Source organism: Leptodactylus fuscus, chromosome 2 (assembly GCF_031893055.1).
Source record: "Leptodactylus fuscus isolate aLepFus1 chromosome 2, aLepFus1.hap2, whole genome shotgun sequence".
Classification (NCBI taxonomy): domain Eukaryota; kingdom Metazoa; phylum Chordata; class Amphibia; order Anura; family Leptodactylidae; genus Leptodactylus; species Leptodactylus fuscus.
The window spans coordinates 112,083,365-112,102,040 of NC_134266.1; the positions used below are offsets into that span (position 1 = coordinate 112,083,365).

At 42.5% G+C, this 18,676-nt stretch overlaps 1 protein-coding gene across 1 annotated transcript; it reads right to left on the minus strand.

Moving 5' to 3' along the window:
- Positions 1-770: 770 nt before the first annotated feature.
- SLC30A2 (solute carrier family 30 member 2) lies at positions 771-18,676 on the minus strand. Its single transcript, XM_075262712.1, has 8 exons — positions 18,602-18,676; positions 11,887-12,101; positions 8,369-8,515; positions 5,545-5,698; positions 3,680-3,863; positions 3,428-3,533; positions 3,182-3,316; positions 771-1,209 (listed from the first exon to the last, which is right to left on the minus strand). Exons 1-8 carry the CDS (start codon positions 18,643-18,645, stop codon positions 1,064-1,066), a joined length of 1,131 nt encoding a protein of 376 aa, XP_075118813.1. The 5' UTR covers positions 18,646-18,676; the 3' UTR covers positions 771-1,063.

Below are 18,676 nucleotides of genomic sequence, written 5' to 3' on the forward strand. Positions count from 1 at the left end.
TATCCTTCCCCTGAACAACTATGTTGAACAATCTTTGTTTTCAGATCATTTGAGAGCGGGCTGTCCATGTTCGGCGACCATCAAACTTAACTGAACTTGAATTGTTTTGTAGAAAGAAATGGTCCAAAATACCTTCATCCAGGATCCAGGAACTGATTAAAAGCTACAGGAAGCGACTAGAGGCTGTTATCTTTGCAAAAGGAGGATGTACTAAATATTAATGTCACTTTTCTGTTGAGGTGCCCATATTTTTGCACCGGTCAAATTTTGGTTTAATGCATATTGCGCATTTTCTGTTAGTACAATAAACCTCATTTCAATCCTGAAATATTACTGTGTCCATCAGTTATTAGATATATCAAACTGAAATGGCTGTTGCAAACACCAAAATATTTAGAACTAAAAATGATTAAGATTAATAGGGGTGCCCAAACTTTTTCATAGGACTGTATATATAGGGGGTTCTAGCACACACCACTGACACCATAATAAATACTCACACATTTGTAAAATTTTATTAAATTCATTTTACACATAATGAGGTATTGCCGTATGGTTCGCACCAAAGAAAAGCCAGTCTTAATAAATTTCCCCCTTTCTTTTAGTAATATTTATATTGCCATACATATTAAACTTTATTTAACCAAGGGTTAGTAAAATGGTAAAATAGTGTCAAAACTGGTCATTATGAAATCCATCAAGAAACCATTTCCAGCAATCATGTCCAATTACACATTTTATTTGTAATCAAGTTACCGCAAAGTGTCTCTTACTTTAATAATGTGCAAAAGTCTGCAAAATGTTGGGACGTATAAAGCACGATGGAGAGCAGATCCTCCTTACATATCTAAAAGAATATGGCAGCTGAAGAGAATCCGATGACAAGCAGAGGTCCCAAACAGTCTAATGCATGCTGCTCTTGACAGGACAACATTCTTACTTTAAGCTGGATGTAACCTTTGTCTAGAGAGGTCAGAGCAAAAGTACTTGTTCACAAGAAAGTATGCCCCGGCACAGAATTGGAGGGAGTCCCATTCTACAATGGCTTCTACACAGAAGATTGTTAGTCAGTTGGATCTTGACATTCTTGACAATCTTTCATATCTTCGGAGTAATTTTCTATCTGCATAGTAGTTGTATGAAAGTGGAATTTACTCTGTAGTAAGGAGCTGGCCTCTTTCAGCACCATCTGGGCGTCTGCATCTTCATCTATGGTAAACAAGTAATGGAGAAGGGTCACTCATCAATCACACAAGACATACCGTATTTTTCGGACTATAAGACGCACTGGACTATAAGACGCAGGTTTTAGAGGAGAAAAATAGGGAAAAAAAAAATTTTCAGGCAAAAAATGGTAAAATATTTAATGTATGGAAGTTGTAGTTTTGGAACAGCTGCAAGGCCACATTGACAGGTGACCCTGCAGCTGTACGGGGATGTATAGGGCGTTTTTTTGTGGGGCCAGGTGTACTTTTTAGTTATACCATTTTGGGAAATGTTTATTGCTTAGATCACCTATTATTTAATTCAGAGGCAAAACAGAGAGAAAAACCCAGCGGTTTAGCACTTTTGATTTTGATGTTCACTGTACATAAAACTATTAGTAGACCGGGCATTTTCAGACACGGGGATACCTAATGTATATGCAGTGGCGTAACTACCGTGGTAGCAGCAGTAGCAGCTGCCACAGGGCCCGGGCCATTAGGGGGCCCGGTGACAGCCGCTACCGCTGCGGTTTTTTTTAAATAGGCTGTTACGGGCCCTATTCACTTGCCGATCCTGGCTGGGCCGGAATCGGCAAGTGACACCGCGGGCCCCACAGGGGCTATCATTATACTCGGGGGTCTTTGCACAAGACCTGAAAAGACCCCAGAGTATAATAATTGTTTATGGGTGTCCACAGAGGGACACTATTGGGGTTAATTCTGTGTGCAGGGGACACTATTGGGGTTAATAGTGTGTGCAGTGGACACTATTGGGGTTAATACTGTGTGCAGTGGACACTATTGGGGTTAATACTGTGTGCAGGGGACACTATTGGGGTTAATAGTGTGTGCAGGGGCCACTATTGGGGTTAATACTGTGTGCAGGGGCCACTACTGGGGTTATAATACTGGGGTTATAAGTTCGCCACGGGGCCCCGCCATTCCTAGTTACGCCACTGTGTATATGTTTCACAGTAATGTTATACTTTTATATGTATTCTAGGGAAAGGTATGGGGCCGGTGGGGACCGGCCCCGGGGCTAACTAACTGCCGGGACCTGCGGAGGAGGAGCGGATTTACAGCATGCCACCGCTGGTTTTCTTCAGCGGCAGGAGCGTGGCAATCTGCAGGCCCCGGCAGCTAAGACACTCCCCGACATCTGCTGTAATAGACCGGCAGATGCCGGGGACTGTCTTAGCTGCCGGGGCCTGCAGTATTGTCACGCTCCTGCCGCTGCAGAAAACCAGCGGTGGCAGTAGCGCGGCCATGCTGCAAATCCGCTCCTCCCCCCACATTCGGACTATAAGACGCACCCTCATTTTCCTCCGAAATTTGGGGGAAAAAAAGTGCGTCTTATAGTCCGAAAAATACGGTACATTACAGAGACGTTCAAAGTGCATACTCTATGGCAGAGAAGTACAAAATGGATAGTGATCCAAATATGGCATAACAAAAGTTAAATCATTTGTAAGAGATCCGCAAAAGCACCTCACACTCACACATGCTTGTGCTGCTTGGTGCAGCCTCTACAGGTGTATTTTTAGAATAAAAAACAAACAACTACAATACAATATTGCAATCTGTATTCATTTTCTGGACTTTAATAAATGTATCCCAGTGAGTCCTGGTTGCCCCATCCACAAAGGAAGATTGACAAGTCTTTCTATATACACAGTGTCCCCATTCAAGGAAAGATTAAGCAAATCACAGTCCACTTACAAAGCCAGATTTCTATCTACTAGAGAAATGGGCTGAAAGTGACTGAGAAAATAACATGAAACAGAGAAAAGACAGACAAAAGTTAGGGTCAATTCACATGGAGGAAAATGGCGCTTTATTGAAGTCAATGGGAGGCTTTTTTTTTTTCAGCGTGGAAAATTCAGCGCCATTTTCCTCCATGTGAATGGACCTTTAGACAAACGAAAGAAATGACACGAGTTGCAATAAATCCGTTTGTTTGACAGATGATAACTTACTTATTGCTATGTGAACAGAAAGAACAGGTTGGGACACAGTCAGAGCCCAGATATGGAGACTGTGAAGAGCTTTCACTCCATTTATAGAAAGAAGGGTATCCTTGACCATGTTAAAGTCAACTCCCTTAGGAGTACCTGTAGAGAGAAAAGAAAAATGCTATACTTTGTCATTTACAATGAGGATCTTACAACGATGATCTTCATCTTTAGTGACAGTCACTAAAATGACTGATACTTTACACTTACCCTCCATTAGAACAAGTAGCACATCTCTAAGAATGGTCAATGTAGTACCCAGAACAAGGACAGAGAACAGGAATGTGCAGATAGGGTCAATAATTTTATATTCTGGCTGATAAAAGACAGATCAAATAAAAGATTAGCCTGGGTCATACAACCCAAAGTTTTAATTGGGTTAAAATTGGAAAAATGTGGCAAAGAAATAAAAAAACAAAAAAACAAAAACAAAAAAAACACCCCACCACAGCTGTGAATTACCTTGAAATATATGACAAAGGCAGCAACTAGAACTCCTAAACTTTGCAGAAAGTCTCCAACCACATGAATAAAGGCAGCACGAACACTAGTGTTATGTTGATCTCCACTGTTATGTGAATGAGAGTGAGTATTTCCAGCTCCATGACTGTGTCCATGACCAGTCTGATGAAGAATCAGACCCATTCTGTAATACATTTATACAAACATTATCACTTTATATGAATGCTCTAATTATTTGCCTAGGACATAAATCTTACAGCAACCTTGCAGCATAATAAAAATTCCACAAAAAATGTACAATGCATGGTTGAAAATACCTAGTGTTGTCCACTCTGTGCTGTTCCATTCATCCATGCATTGGTGGCAAGGGATTGTTGGTAGCGTTATAGTGATTGGAGTGCAACAGACAACCAAAATTACAGAAAGCATACCATAGTCCTTGAAGCTGGTGGCTATTTTACAGATATGACTGGGAAACCATGACAGAAACGATTGAAAAGGAAGTTCTGCATTTTGCATTTATTTTTTGTTGTTTATGGCGAATCAGCATGTTGCTTTATATAAAAAGTTATTTCTTATGGTCAAATTACAGAACTTTGCCTGTATCCAAAGCTCTCCATGGCTAGCCAAGTCTTCCACCATACTAGATTAAATTTATTCACTATTCATTATAGTGAATTACTGTATATACTCGAGTATAAGCCGACCCGAATATAAGCAGAGACCCCTAATTTTACCACAAAAAAACTGGGAAAACCTATTGACTCGAATATAAGCCGGGGAGGGGGGGGGGGGGGGAATCCACCATTGTAGATAAAAAGTCATGTGGTCATGTGCATTGCAGCTTAGTAACTCCATGGGGATCATAGTAATAGCAGTTAACCCCATCATGTCCCTCACATTAACCCCCTGTGTGCCTCACATAAGAGTTACTGATATGTGGGACATATGGAGGTAATAATTAGGTATCTTCATAAATAAGGTCCTTCATTAGTACCCTCATGTGTCTCACATATTAGTAACCCTTATATGGGGCACACAGGGGTAATATGAGGGACATGATGGGGTTAACCGTTATTAATGTGAGGCACATGGAGTTACTGAAACTAAATTAATATTCCCAAATGCCTGACATTAATAGGCAGAGTAACTAAAGGAAGGTCCCTGTGTGAGTACTGGGCTCTGTAACATGTAGAGAAAAGAGGAGTAAGGGAAGGTCAGTTCCAACAGTTACATTTCGGACATTATAAACTGTACAAACTTTCTTTTCATAGGATTCAATAGAAAGGAGCCAAAATGTAGAGAAAATGAGAGGAGAGGAGGGTCATTATAAAACGTACAAACTTGCTTTTGCTGTCATACGGTTGGTTGATGTTTGGTTTCGGGTTATTTTTGATTTATCATCCAGCCCTACTAGGGGCTTTTAAATAGTGAGTGTTAAGTTTATACCATGACCTGCACAAGCTCTCCTTTTGAACTCAGACAGACAACCCCTTTGATCTTTTCTCAGCATCTGCCAGACTATTATGGCAGATGTCGGGTCTTTAAGCTCCGCTGTATGATCTATTAGCATTGCAATGTATTGTACTAGTTATCAGAACCCCGGGGGTTCAATGCCCCTAAGAGGTCTAAAAATAAAAAAGGTTAAAATATATATTAAAACAACCCCCCCCCCTTTCCTTATAACCAATTTAAAAATAGATCCTACCAAATCAAACATGTACACATTAGGTATCCCAGTGTCCAAAAATGCACAAACTACAAACATTTAAAAATATTTTGGCCATACAGCAAAAAGTTAAAAAAAAAATTGAAAAAATGGCTGTAGCGTAAGGTTAAAAGGTATCAGAGAACCCATTACATACATTATATTTACAGCAACTGCAGCGCCAGATGTGATTAACATTACATCTCCTTCAATTTCATAGTTTCCTGAAATAATCCGTTCTACAGCCAAATACACCAGAACGCCAGTCACTACCCAGATAGACAGGACAGAAAGGAGGGCTCCCAGGATTTCTGAAAATAAGAGAAAAAACATGTACAGTAAGACTACATTTAGGGAATCCAAATATATATAGAGAAACAGCACCAACAGATGTTATGCGAGTCCGGCAGAGTATGTTGGTTTGAAATTGAAAAGGTGATGGCACCAGATTGTCACAAGTGTACAGCACTGAAAACACTACACAGTACCCCATGTAGTTCTGACTAAAAACCATAAGGATGAAAAAGCTTACAATGGACTACTATTTCTCAATGAAGAGACATGGCAATGAGTGGAGAAGACATGGTAAAACAAGTATGCAAATTAATTTAAACAAGATAAACCAGACAGCCATGTGTAGACTGTTTTGGGGATCTTGCTCTACAGGGTTACTGGATGGTTGGATGAGATCCTTAGACAGTTCAGGAGGGGCAGAAATATAGTGCATTTCTGCCACACCTCTTCTTAGCAGGTCTCACTTTCCTGCTAAACTACACCGCCATGTCAGACAAGGTGGAAAATGGTGTCAAAACTTAAAGGCTGGATTCACATGGCTGAATTTGGGCTGGGAAACCTGATCCATTTATCAAGCAGATTCAGTGTGGTGACACATAATATAACTGGATGTGGCTATAGTCGCATCCAGTCCCCAGGCTCGCAATGTTTTCACTTCTCATTAAGTAGACACCAATTACTTTGTTGCCGAATTCAGGCCAATAAATTTGGTTGCTATATGGACAGTGTTTCCCATCCAGAGTTTGCATGGCCTTAATGTGCAGCACAGCAACTACAGCTGTGGCCGATAATTGTACTTCAGTAGATCACAGAGACATCTGACTAAAAGATCTAATAACAATGAAGCAACAAACTTAGTGAAAACAAAAATTCCCCCACGTCCAAAAGGCGGCACAACAGATGGGGTATTCTTACCCCTGTGCGTGGTTTAGGTTGGTTTAGGTGGAATTTTAATTAATTAAATTCGTCACTGCCCCCCCCCCCCCTATAAGAAGGTAAGAGGAACCTCCTCCCCTTGTGTTTTTTTCTGTCCTGTGTGCAGGACAGATGGAGGGGGGTTTCTCTTACCTCCTTGCTACTTTTTTACTTTGTTTTTTCCTGTGGGAGCAGTCCTACCTGTCCCCCCACAGCACAACCTGGTCACTTAGGGTGCCAGAGTATGCCAAGATCTCAACAGGCTCAACTTGACAGCCTGGAAGTTGACCGGTCCATACCTGGACTAGAAATATTACCTTCAGCCATCCAGAATACCATAGCTCACTCTAGAGCTCCAGCCACTAACCAGGCCTACCTCAGGATCTTCAATATCTTCAAGACCTGGTGTACAGAGAAACGGGTATCTTAGGATAGCCCTTCTATACAGGATGGGCTGGATAAAGGCCTTACACCGGCCACATTGAAAGTAAACGTGGCTGCCTTATCAGCCTGTCTGAATAGGCGTCTAACCCAGAACACCTTCATATCCCGGTTCCTTAAGGGGGCAACCAGATTAAGACCTTCCATAAGGCCGCCAGTTCCTCAGTGGGATCTTTCCACCGTCCTAGTAAGACTTTGTAACCCTCCTTTCGAGCCGATGCAAGAAGTGGACTTTAAATTCATGACCCTAAAGGTGTCTTTCCTTTAGGCTATCACATCAGCTAAACGAGTAGGAGAACTGCAGGCTTTGTCAGCCCATGAGCCCTATACAGTTTTCTATCCTGACTGTGTCCAACTAAGGATTTTACCCGGTTTTTTTACCTAAAGTCCCTTCTTATGCCAATTTAAATCAGGTCATCTCCCTGCCTGTGTTTTTCCCATCCACATCCTCTCCTGAGGAGGAGAGGTGGCACACTCTAGACATAGTAAGATGCTTACGTATCTACCTGGAGCGGACAAGAAATTTCAGGAGGGAAGAAAACCTGCTGGTTTCCTTTTTTGGGCGTTCCAAAGGGTTGAAAGCATCAAAACCCACGCTAGCTAGGTGGATCAGAGGCGATAAGCCCCTGATAGACGGAAGATAGTCTTACTTCCCCAGAATTTGTTAAAGCCCACTCTACCAGGGCAATATCCACCTCCTGGGCAGAAAAACATTCGGTGTCTTTGAAGCATATTTGTGTGGCTGCCACCTGGCAGTCCCACAGTACCTTTGTTAAACATTACTTTCTAGTCCTTCAGAGGTCAGAGACTACTGCCTTCGGCCAAACAGTTTTATCATCTGTGTGCCAAGGGGGCCCTCCCTAGGGGTTATCTCGCTACATCCCCATCTGTTGTGCCATGGTTTGGACGTGGGGGAATCGTGGGTTATATAGATAACCTGTTTCCCTTAGTCCAAACAGAGGCACAAGACTCCCTCCCTATTTTTATTACTATCAGGATTACTTTATAACTAACACAAGGGGAGGAGGTTCCTCTTACCTTCTTATGGAGGGGGGGGGGGGTCAGTGACGAATTAATTAATTAAAATTTCACCTGTCCTAAACCACACAAAGGGGTAAGAATATCCCATCTGTTGTGCCGCTGTTTGGACTAAGGGAAACAGGTTATCTATATAACCCACGATTTTTGTCATCTAATACTATAGACCAGTTTACGTTACAAATTAAGACAGGATTCTGACATATTTACTTTAGTAAATTCCCATCACAGTAGTAGAATATTTCTGCAAGTCTATTATCTGTCCATTCCACAAGCATTGATAAGTTGCTCACCTGCCCGATGCCAACCAAAATTCATTGTTTTTGTTGCTGGACGAGAAGACACCCAAAGGGCAAATAAACTGATCATCATGCTTGCAAAATCTGTCAGAAGGTGGGCAGCATCCGTCATGATAGCCAAACTGTGTGCAATGTACCCACCTGTCAAACCAAACACAAAGAAACTGTAAATGGATATTTTCCAGCATGTACAGAATACATACAATTTTATAGCTGTTTCACTAGAGGCGATTACATAAGGATTAAATAATGCGCTGCTGGTGAAGAGCCGAGCCATCTGTAGGGTTAATGCCTGCGATAAATGTGATCACCAACAATGCCGCGAGACCTCCGCTGTATAAGGGCTAGTTCACACGTGAACTGCCCGCGCGGGTTTTGACACAGAGAGAGACGCGGCGAGCCGCGTCTCTCTCTTGTCAAAACCCGCCCGCCGCGACCATCGCTGTTGCGGCTTAACCCTCTGCTGTCGGCTCAAATGAATGAGCCGACATAGGAGGGAGCTGCGGGGGGCGGAAGCCGCGCGACTGAGACAGCGCGGCTTCCGCCTGAAGAAAGGACATGTCCTTTCTTTTCTCCGCTAGCAGCAGCTCGCTGCTAGCGGAGAACAGAAGCCCGGCGGTCTCCATAGACCACCATTATAAGGGGAGGTTTTGGACGCGAAATCCGCTGTCAAAAACCTCCCCTTATACTCACGTGTGAACTAGCCCTTATACAGCAGAGACCTGGCGGCTTTGGATGCTGCTCAGCTGTTGGACAGCCGCTAGGTTTAAAGACCCAACTTTTCCCTATAAGAATACTTAAATGTCAGAAAAAGGTTGAAGGAAAATGAAAGTGAAGTGTAGAAAGTAAATTTTTGATAAATATTGATCATTTATATAAAATTTAACATCTGATAAAAATTAGACTGTGGTTCCTCGGTAAATTTGGTCCACGGTGGCTTCTCTTCTCCATCCATGAGGAGGCCACTGCCTTGTTCAAATGGGATTTTATCCTATCTGCAGGATGAAGATTTTGGACTGAATAGGCCTGTTGGATCAAGGTTTTAATCCATCTGGATAATGTGCTCTTAGTAGCTTTTTTTGCCTTTAGTTTTTTTTGGCAAAGAATAAATTTGATCTCTGCGAAAAGGAACTGTCTTTTCCAAATCCAGAGCTATTCTTCTCAAGTTCCTATGAATGTTTTTTTTGGGTGCGGGAAGGAAGGCGGCAATATTATTTCCTGGTTTCTATGAAATGCAGAGGATACCTTGGGAATAAAGAAAAGATCTAATTTAAATAGTATTCTGTCATTGGGGATTTCCCAGGAACCCACTGAGGAGGATGACAACCCCCAGACCTTCAAGCTAGAGAACTCCTACCCCGAGGGATGCTAGCACCAGCCAAAAGGTAGAGGAAGCAGGGAGAAAAGGCCGCCTCGTTCCGCACCTGGCAAACCTCCGGGATTTCCTCTCTGCGCCTGCCTCTGAGGAGGAACTGGAGAGGGGAGGAGGGCTGGAGGCTTTTAATCTTTCTATCTTCCTGTCCTCATATATCCCAGAAATTGGTGCACAATTCTCCTGGCGTATGGAAATACCTCCCATGTGGATGTAAACTGCTTTTTGGGCACACAACATGGTGTCACTGTGCTTTTGGAGGGCAGATTTTGCTGGAATAGCAGATCTGCTAAATTACCAAATTAGAAAAAAAAAAAGTTAGAAAATTAAGAAATAGCACCCCCCAAAAGTGTATCCCATTTTGCAAACTACAACCCTGAAGGAGCATATCTCAGCATTTTGACCCCATCTCAGAATATATTAAAGTTGAGTTATGAAAATGAGAAGTATATTTTTCAAATAAAATGACACTTCAAATAAACACAAATATTTCATTTTTGCAAGGCTATAAAAGGACAAAATGCAAACCATAATTTGTAACAGTTACTTCCAAGTACCCCTCATGTGAATGAAAACTGCTGTTTGGGCATATTTTAAGGAGCCGAAGGGAAGGAGTGCAATGAAGCTTTTGGAGGGCATGAGTTTGCTGAAAATGTCTTCAGGAGTCATGATGCATGAAGGTCTCCTAAGATGCCAGCACTGTAGAAAGGATCAAGAAGTGACCCTATTTTTGAAATTACATGTTAAGGAATTTATCAAAGGGTACAGTGATCATTTTGACCCTAGAGAGGTTTCTTGAAAATTAGTGCACAGAAAAATTAAAATTTAAATAGCATGTTGTGCATAGCTTGCGCCACTATGAAATGTCAGCTTTCAAGTTATTATATTGTTTTTCGTTATTTTAGAATTTCCCTACATGTGGCTTTATTCTTTTGCTTAGAAGATAGGACATTGCTTAGCAGTGAAAAAGAACCATGTGCATTTAAGGCCTAAATTGGCGATTTACACTGCAGAGGCCCTGAGATTCAATTTAAAAACAAAAATCTTAAGTGGTAGAGTTACAATTTTGGCACCAGAGGTGCTTCCCCTCTGCAAATTAAAAATGTCAATTTTAAAGGGATTCTATCATTCAATTGCTATTTTTTCTCACTAACACATAGGAATAGCCTTAAGAAAGGTTATTCTTCTTCTACCTTTAGATGTCTTTGCCGCGCCACTATTCGGTATAAATCCCGGTTTTCTTCGGCATGCAAATGAGTTCTCTCACAGCACTGGGGGCGTCCCCAATGCTGCGAGAGAAATCTCCAGCTCCGCCTCAATCTTCGTCTGCAACAGCCTCTCTCCACGTCTTCTTCCGGCACTGGCTTCGAACTTCTACACACGCGCAGTCGGCTCTGCCATCGGGCCTCCAACAGAGCTGAGCTGACTTTCTCACTTGTGTTAGTGAGAAAAAAATAGCAATTTAATGATAGAATCCCTTTAAACACACCATTTTTAAATATGTTGTTCCCAGTTTGTGTCAAAAGTGACACACATTCCTAAAACTTAGGGGGTTATACTAGGCAATATCATATTTGGCTTTTGCAGAGCTCTAGAGGTGCCAGTGAAGTAGAATTCCCTTACAAAAGGGAAATACACACTCCAAGAACCTAACAAGTCATCCTGGGTACTTCAATTGGTTCAGTGTTATACACTGCAATTCTATGCCATGAACTAGGGCTGTCAGTATATGTATATGAGCAGCCAATCAGCAAGCAGCCAATCTCATTAAACCTGCCACAATGGAAGTAGAAAGAGGCAGACCTGGGTGACTGATCAGAGCCTGGGCTGCCACACAAATTGATCACCACCCCCCTGGTGTTGCTTAACAGTGGTTTCTAAAGGGGTTTAAACCAGCGATCAATGCTACCTCTGACCGTGGATGATACAGCAGGACATCAACTGTATGTTAAACACTGCAGAACCCACTCAGCTCCATGTGCATGATGTAAATAGTATGTCGTGTCAGGAAGACCTTCGTTAACATGACATATTATTATGTTATGTGTCAGAAAGGAGTTGACTTGAAATGTAGACACACATACAGGAATATAATCAGAGGACAATTGCTAGATTCAGATAGAAGTCCGGCATGTCTTACCGATAACCTCTCCAATCATGAACAGCAGACAGACTACCGATGCCACATAGAGTTTCCTTCGAGCTTTTCCCTTTTCTGTGCTGTACCAGTCATCCTGTGCTCTGTTGGAGTGGCAGTGCTCTTTTCCCTGGTGACCCAATTCAATGCCATTTAGATCAGCCACATAGGTAAACATCTGGTTATGAAAGTCTTTACCCGGGACTCCTGAATATGACCTGGAAAATACAAACCTGTTACAGAAAAATACAACTTCTCTAAATTGACAGTACAGAGGTCAGCATATACTGTAGTACCTCATAGACTTTCATCCACTCATATGTAATAATAGTAACATATAGAAGTCAAGAAATCACTACTGTAAATTATTTGGTTTTATTAATGGGTGTTACTTGGATACAAAGAATAGCTTCTGGTGCACAGCCTTTAAAGCCCCACTGAAAAAATATACTGCATAAGATGCATTAACCCTACACAACATATTAAAATAAGGTGAAAATAAGTATTCACTCACCAGGCATATTACTCACTTTATACAGCTTCAGAACATGTCCCCCATGGACAGAACATGGATCATAAGAAAACACATTTACCTATACTTTACTAAGGGACATCTATCTCCATATCATGCATAACTTATTGGTGGTATGGACAGCTGCAAACTAGATTTACCAACTAGTGGTTGAGGTTTATTATTTCATTGATGAAAACCAGAAAAACAAATAAGGAAGTATCGTATATACTCGAGTATAAGCCGACCCGAATATAAGCCGAGGCCCCTAATTTTACCACAAAAAACCTGGGGAAATGCAGCAGCTACTGGAAAATTTCAAAAATTAAAATAGTCTTGAGTTTTTGGGTGCAATAGATGCTGGGTGCTGGGGAAGGGGAAGGGGAGGGGGTGTTTTGGTTGTCTGTCTGCCCCTTCCCTGAGCTTGAGGACTGGGGTTTTCTCCCCCACTTGGAATAAAGCCTGGCTGAATATAGGGTATCTGCAGTGTTCCTATTAACCCCTTCCCGACAGAACAGGAGCACTGCAGATCCTATATTCAGTAGACCGGGCACTTTCAGGCACAGGGATACCTAATGTGTATGTGTTTCACAGTAATCTTCTACTTTTATATGTATTCTAGGGAAAGGAGGGATTTAGAACTTTTATTTACTTTATTTTTTTTATTATATTTTTTTTCACTACTGTATATACTCGAATATAAGCCGAATTTTTCAGCCCAGTTTTTGTGCTGAAAAAGCCCCCCTCGGCTTATACTTTTTTTTTTTATGGAGGAGGGGGGGGGGGGGTCTTTGACCAGCCACAATATTAATGTATAGAATCTCCCATAAAATAGTACAAAAACAAAAAAAGATTAAAAAAATAAATAAAAGTGTTAAATCCCTCCTTTCCCTAGAATACATATAAAAGTAGGAAATTTCTGTGAAACACATACACATTAGGTATCCCTGTGTCTGAAAGTGCCCAGTCTACTGAATATAGGATATCTGCAGTGCTCCTGTTCCGTCGGGAAGGGGTTAATAGGAGCACTGCAGATACCCTATATTCAGTCAGACTCAATTCCAAGTGGAGGAAGAAAACAGTCCTCAAGCTCAGGGAAGGGGCAGACAGACAACCAAATCACCCCCTCCCCTTCCCCAGCACTCAGCATCTACTGCACCCAAAAACTCCGACCATTTTAATTTTTGAAATTTTCCAGTAGCTGCTGCATTTCCCCCCCTAGGCTTATACTCGAGTCAATAAGTTTTCCCAGTTTTTTGTGGTAAAATTAGGGGCTTCGGCTTATATTCGGGTCGGCTTATACTCGAGTATATACGGTATTTTATGGAAGATTCTATACATTACTATTGTGGCTGGTTATAGACCCCCCCCCCCAGCCAAAAATATATATATATATATATATATATATATATATATATATATATATATATATATATATATTTTTTTTTTTTTTTTTTTTTTGCTTGACTCAAGTATAAGCAGAGGGGGGCTTTTTCAGCACAAAAACTGTGTTGAAAAATTTGGTTTATACTCGAGTAACTAAAACTTAACATTTATTGGTCCACTGTTAAAATAACCAACTATCTCAATTTATATTAGTATATAAACAAAAGTATGTGGAGCCCTAAAGGTGTTTCTCCATCAAAGACCATATAGGTAAATATATTAAGCGATCCCCCAGGTACTTCCCACTGTAGTTAGTGTAGTTAGGACTCAATTCATACCTACTGTCCTCACCACCCACACTCAGGAGTACAACTAGCTTATTCCCTGGTGAGATCACTCCTAGAAACCACTCTGTGAATGCCGGCTACCTGCATATCCAACTAAACTATCATAAGATAAGTCGATGCTCATATAGGAATAACGCAGCCAAAAACCACCACCCGTTCACTAGTATAAGAAATCACAGTATCATAATTACCAGCCCCATCCCCCAACACTCCAGAGCCTTGGAGGGTGGGGGCTGGATCAGCCATGAAGATTTCCCAAGAAAAGAAAAACAGCTTTATCCAGGTCATTGATAACAGTCAAACAGGCAGTCCTTTAAAGGGATTCTACCATTAAAACCTGTTTTGTGGATAAGACGTCGGAATAGCCTTTAGAAAGGCTATTCGTCTCTTACCTTTAGACGTGGTCTCCGCTGCGCCGTTCCTTAGAAATACTGTTTTTTACCAGTATGCAAATGAGTTCTCTCACAGCGATGGGGGCGGGTCTCAGCGCTCAAACAGCGATGAGGGCGTCCCCACTGCTGCCAGAGAATGGTCTCCAGCGCCACCTCCTTCTTCTTCCGGCGCACGCTCGTAACTTCTAGGCATCGGGGCTTGAGCAGAGCAGACTGTGCAAGCGGCCATTTTCCCGTGGCCTGTGCGCCTGCGCAGTCTGCTCTACTCAAGGCCCGACGCCTAGAAGTTACGAGCCTGCGCCAGAAGAAGACATTGAAGATGACGCAGCGGACGAAGAAGGAGGCGGCACTGGAAACAATTCTCTGGCAGCGGTGGGGACGCCCCCATCGCTGTGAGACAACTCCTGTGCATACCGGTAAAAAACGGTATTTCTAAGGAATGGTGCAGCGGAGACCACGTCTAAAGGTAAGAGACAAATAGCCTTTCTAAAGGCTATTCTGACGTCTTATCCACAAAAAAGGTTTTAATGGTAGAATCCCTTTAAAAGGCCACAGGAAAATGGCTGAAAAACATGCGCAGTCGGCGCTTTTGACAGAATATGCAGCCAATGACCCAGCAAAGAGGCGGTCCGGAGAAGAAGAGAGACGTCGCTGGAGAGTTTTCCAACAGAACAGGAGAAACAGTCTGAAAACTCATTTACGTATGGAAGAAAGAGGAAATTTTTCAGGAACAGTGGCACGCATCAGAAAAAGAAAGGTAAGAGAATAGCCTTTCTTAAGGCTATTCCGACATGTACTTAGATAGAATCCATTTAAATATGGACATATAAATAAAGAGGTTGTACCAAGTTTTCGATAACCAGGATCCCAACCACTGAGATCACAAGGAACCATCATATGACTCAGCAGTAGCTTGAGCATGTGCCCTACTAAGGGACTGCTGAAGAGAAGTGAGAACAATGCTGCACTCTCTCAGCAGTCCTAATGAAATGAATGAAGTGCAAATGATCATGCTAAGCCTCAAGCCATATGCTTGACACAGGAACTGGTTTTTGTGATTGTGGAGGGCCCCAGCCATTGGTCCCACCACCAATCACACTTATGTGGGTGGATTTTCCTCAAAAATGCCTGGACATTTTTATGCGTATTTTTTTTTTATTATTTATTTATTTTTATTTTATTTATTTTTTTTTTGGGGGGGGAGGTTGACACTAGCTACAACAGTGGTCACATTGGAGCCCAATGGATCCTATTAAAGGGGCTCTATCAGCAAAATCATGCTAATAGAGCCCCACATATGCATGAATAGCCTTTAACAAGGCTATTCAGGCACCGTAAAAGTTATATTAAACTACACCCCCGTTTTAAAATAATACCCTAAAAAAGAATATTATCTACTTACGGATCGTGCACGCTGGGCGGGCATTCAGGGTGTGTCTTCATCTTCATCCACGCCTCTTCTTCCTCCGATGTCCTCCGGTCCCGTCCTCCTCCGGCACTCGCGAGCGGACACTGATATAAAAAAATGGCCTGGGCGCCTGTGCAGTAGCCGTAGTAGAAGCCGCATGCTACTGCGCATGCGCCCAGGCCATTTTTTTTATATCAGTGTCCGCTCGCGAGCGCCGGAGGAAGACGGGACCGGAGGACATCGGAGGAAGAAGAGGCGTGGATGAAGATGAAGACACACCCTGAATGCCCGCCCAGCGTGCACGATCCGTAAGTAGATAATATTCTTTTTTAGGGTTTTATTTTAAAACGGGGGGGTAGTTTAATATAACATTTACGGTGCTTGAATAGCCTTTTTAGAGCCCCACATATACGTGAATAGCCTTTATCAGCATGATTTTGCTGATAGAGCCCCTTTAAAGGGAATCTATCATTGGCTATAGTGATGTTTAATTAAGTATCTATTTGCATAGCCTTTAGGCTATTCCACACATCCCTTTTATTCATTAATCCTCCCAGCTGTTTTTCAATTAGCCCACTTTTATTGATATGCTAATTATCCAGCTTGGAGCCGGAAGTCTCTGTGATGTTCCCTGAGCACTGCTTGTGACATCAGCCTTCACTGGCTCTCACCTCCCCCTTCTTTACACATAACACACAAGAGAACATCACAGAGACTTCCGGAATGCACGTTTGTGGATAATTAGTATATCAATAAAAGCGGGTTAATTCAAAAACAGATGGGAGGATTTACAGATTAAAGGCATGTCTGGAATAGCCTTTCTAAAGGCTTAGTTAAAAATCACTATTAAAAAAAAAATGATAGATACCCTTTAAGGGGTTTTCCGGGCATTTATTTTTTTTTAAATAAGAAATGTCTGTTAATAAATGCACCCATATACTTTTTAGCGTGTTTTGAGTGATTTCTGTGAGCTCCTGGTATCTCCTACATTTGTTTACTAGCTTCAGCTTTCTGCTAAGTAAGGCCCGGAACACATCTGCATTTGGTATTCCATTCTGGGAGTCCACATGGGAACCCCCCAAACGGAATACCGAATGCATTGACAAGTGGTGAGCAATGAAAGCACACGGATCCCATTCACACAGAGTTTTGTAGTGCTGATTTGGCCACAAAACTCGTGTAAAAAAAAGAAGCGCTGTAAAACTGAATCCCATGGAGTTCAATGGGTTTCATCTTACACCCGCTGCCCATTGAACTCAATGGGAGGCCTTTTTACCTATTGCTTTCAATGTGTTACGCGCATTAAGCGTACACGCGTTAACACATTGATAGCAGTAGGTAAAAAAAGCCTCCCACTGAGTTCAATGGGCAGCACGTGTAAGATGAAACCCATTGAACTCAATGGGATTCAGTTTTACAGCGCTTCTTTTTTCACACGAGTTTTGTGGCCAAATCAGCGCCACAAAACTCTGTGTGAATGGACTCTAACAGGGTCTGTGTTTTTTTCCCCGCGGTGTCTGCACGAGTCATGCAGAGAGGAAAATAGTTCATGAAGTACTTTTCTCTCCACATGTTCTGTGCGGACACCATGCAGAAAACACCTGGATCCCACTATAGTCTATGGGGTCCGTGTGCTTTCATAAGCCTGGTTTGCATCTACAGCATTAAGCAGCACTTTTCTCTCCGCGAGGAAAACACACAGACCCAATTACAGTCTATGGGGTCCGTGTGCTTTCATAAGATCACCGCTTGTCAATGCATTCGGTATTCCGTTCGGGGGGTCCCCAGCGGACTCCCCGAATTGAATACTGAATGCAGATGTGAAGCAGGCCTAACTTTCACACTAACCCCTCTCCATCCCATAACCCCCTCCTTGTCTCTCTAGCTATCCTGCCCTTCCCTACCTACTCAGCCCAAGAACATTATACAGTATATTTTCCTTCCTATGAGGTGGTGTGCGCACTTCTACATCCCTGTTCTCTGCAGCGATGATCCACCTCTACTGCACATGTGGAAGCTGCGCAGTAGAGATGGATTATGGGCAGCAGTGCTTGGAGAAGAGCGGATACACAGAATCAGTCAAGAAGGAGGAGCCGTCCCCCAGGAAATGGTGTGGAGGGTAAGTATAATGGGGGAGTAGTAGTGACGATCTGTTTCCGAAAATGGGGAAACGGATAGTTACCGGATAACCAGAAAATGTCCCTGGGATGGTCACATGACCGCCTCAGTGATATGGGTAAATATACATTTTTTATTCATTAGGATATTTACAAAGTAGGAGGGGGAGGGTGTTTAGCTTATTGTAGGAATTTCCAGTTATTATGGACAACCCCTCTAACTATAATAGGGTCCATGGGGCGTCAGACTTGCAGCGCCTTTTCATCCCCCAGTTTTCGACACACAGTATGACAAAGTCTCCAAACACAGGTGTGAACACAACCTTAGGCACAAGTGTGACAATGGATGGGCGCCCCAACAGATGGCCAGCCATTTCCACACTACAATACTGTGGGTCTCAAACACATGGAGCAAACACATCTACAAAATAGAAGAGTTTTCTCCATGTCAGTGCATTCTCTGGTCACATGGTGGTCGGGATCCTAATGTGGAGACTTCACTCCTAGCCACCCCCAATACCCACAGAGCTGCATACAAAGTAACGACAACTTCTCACCGTGTCTCTCCATTGAGCAGATGCAGCTTCTCCTCACCGTCCATGTTGCACGAGTGTGTTCCGCTGGAGTTATCA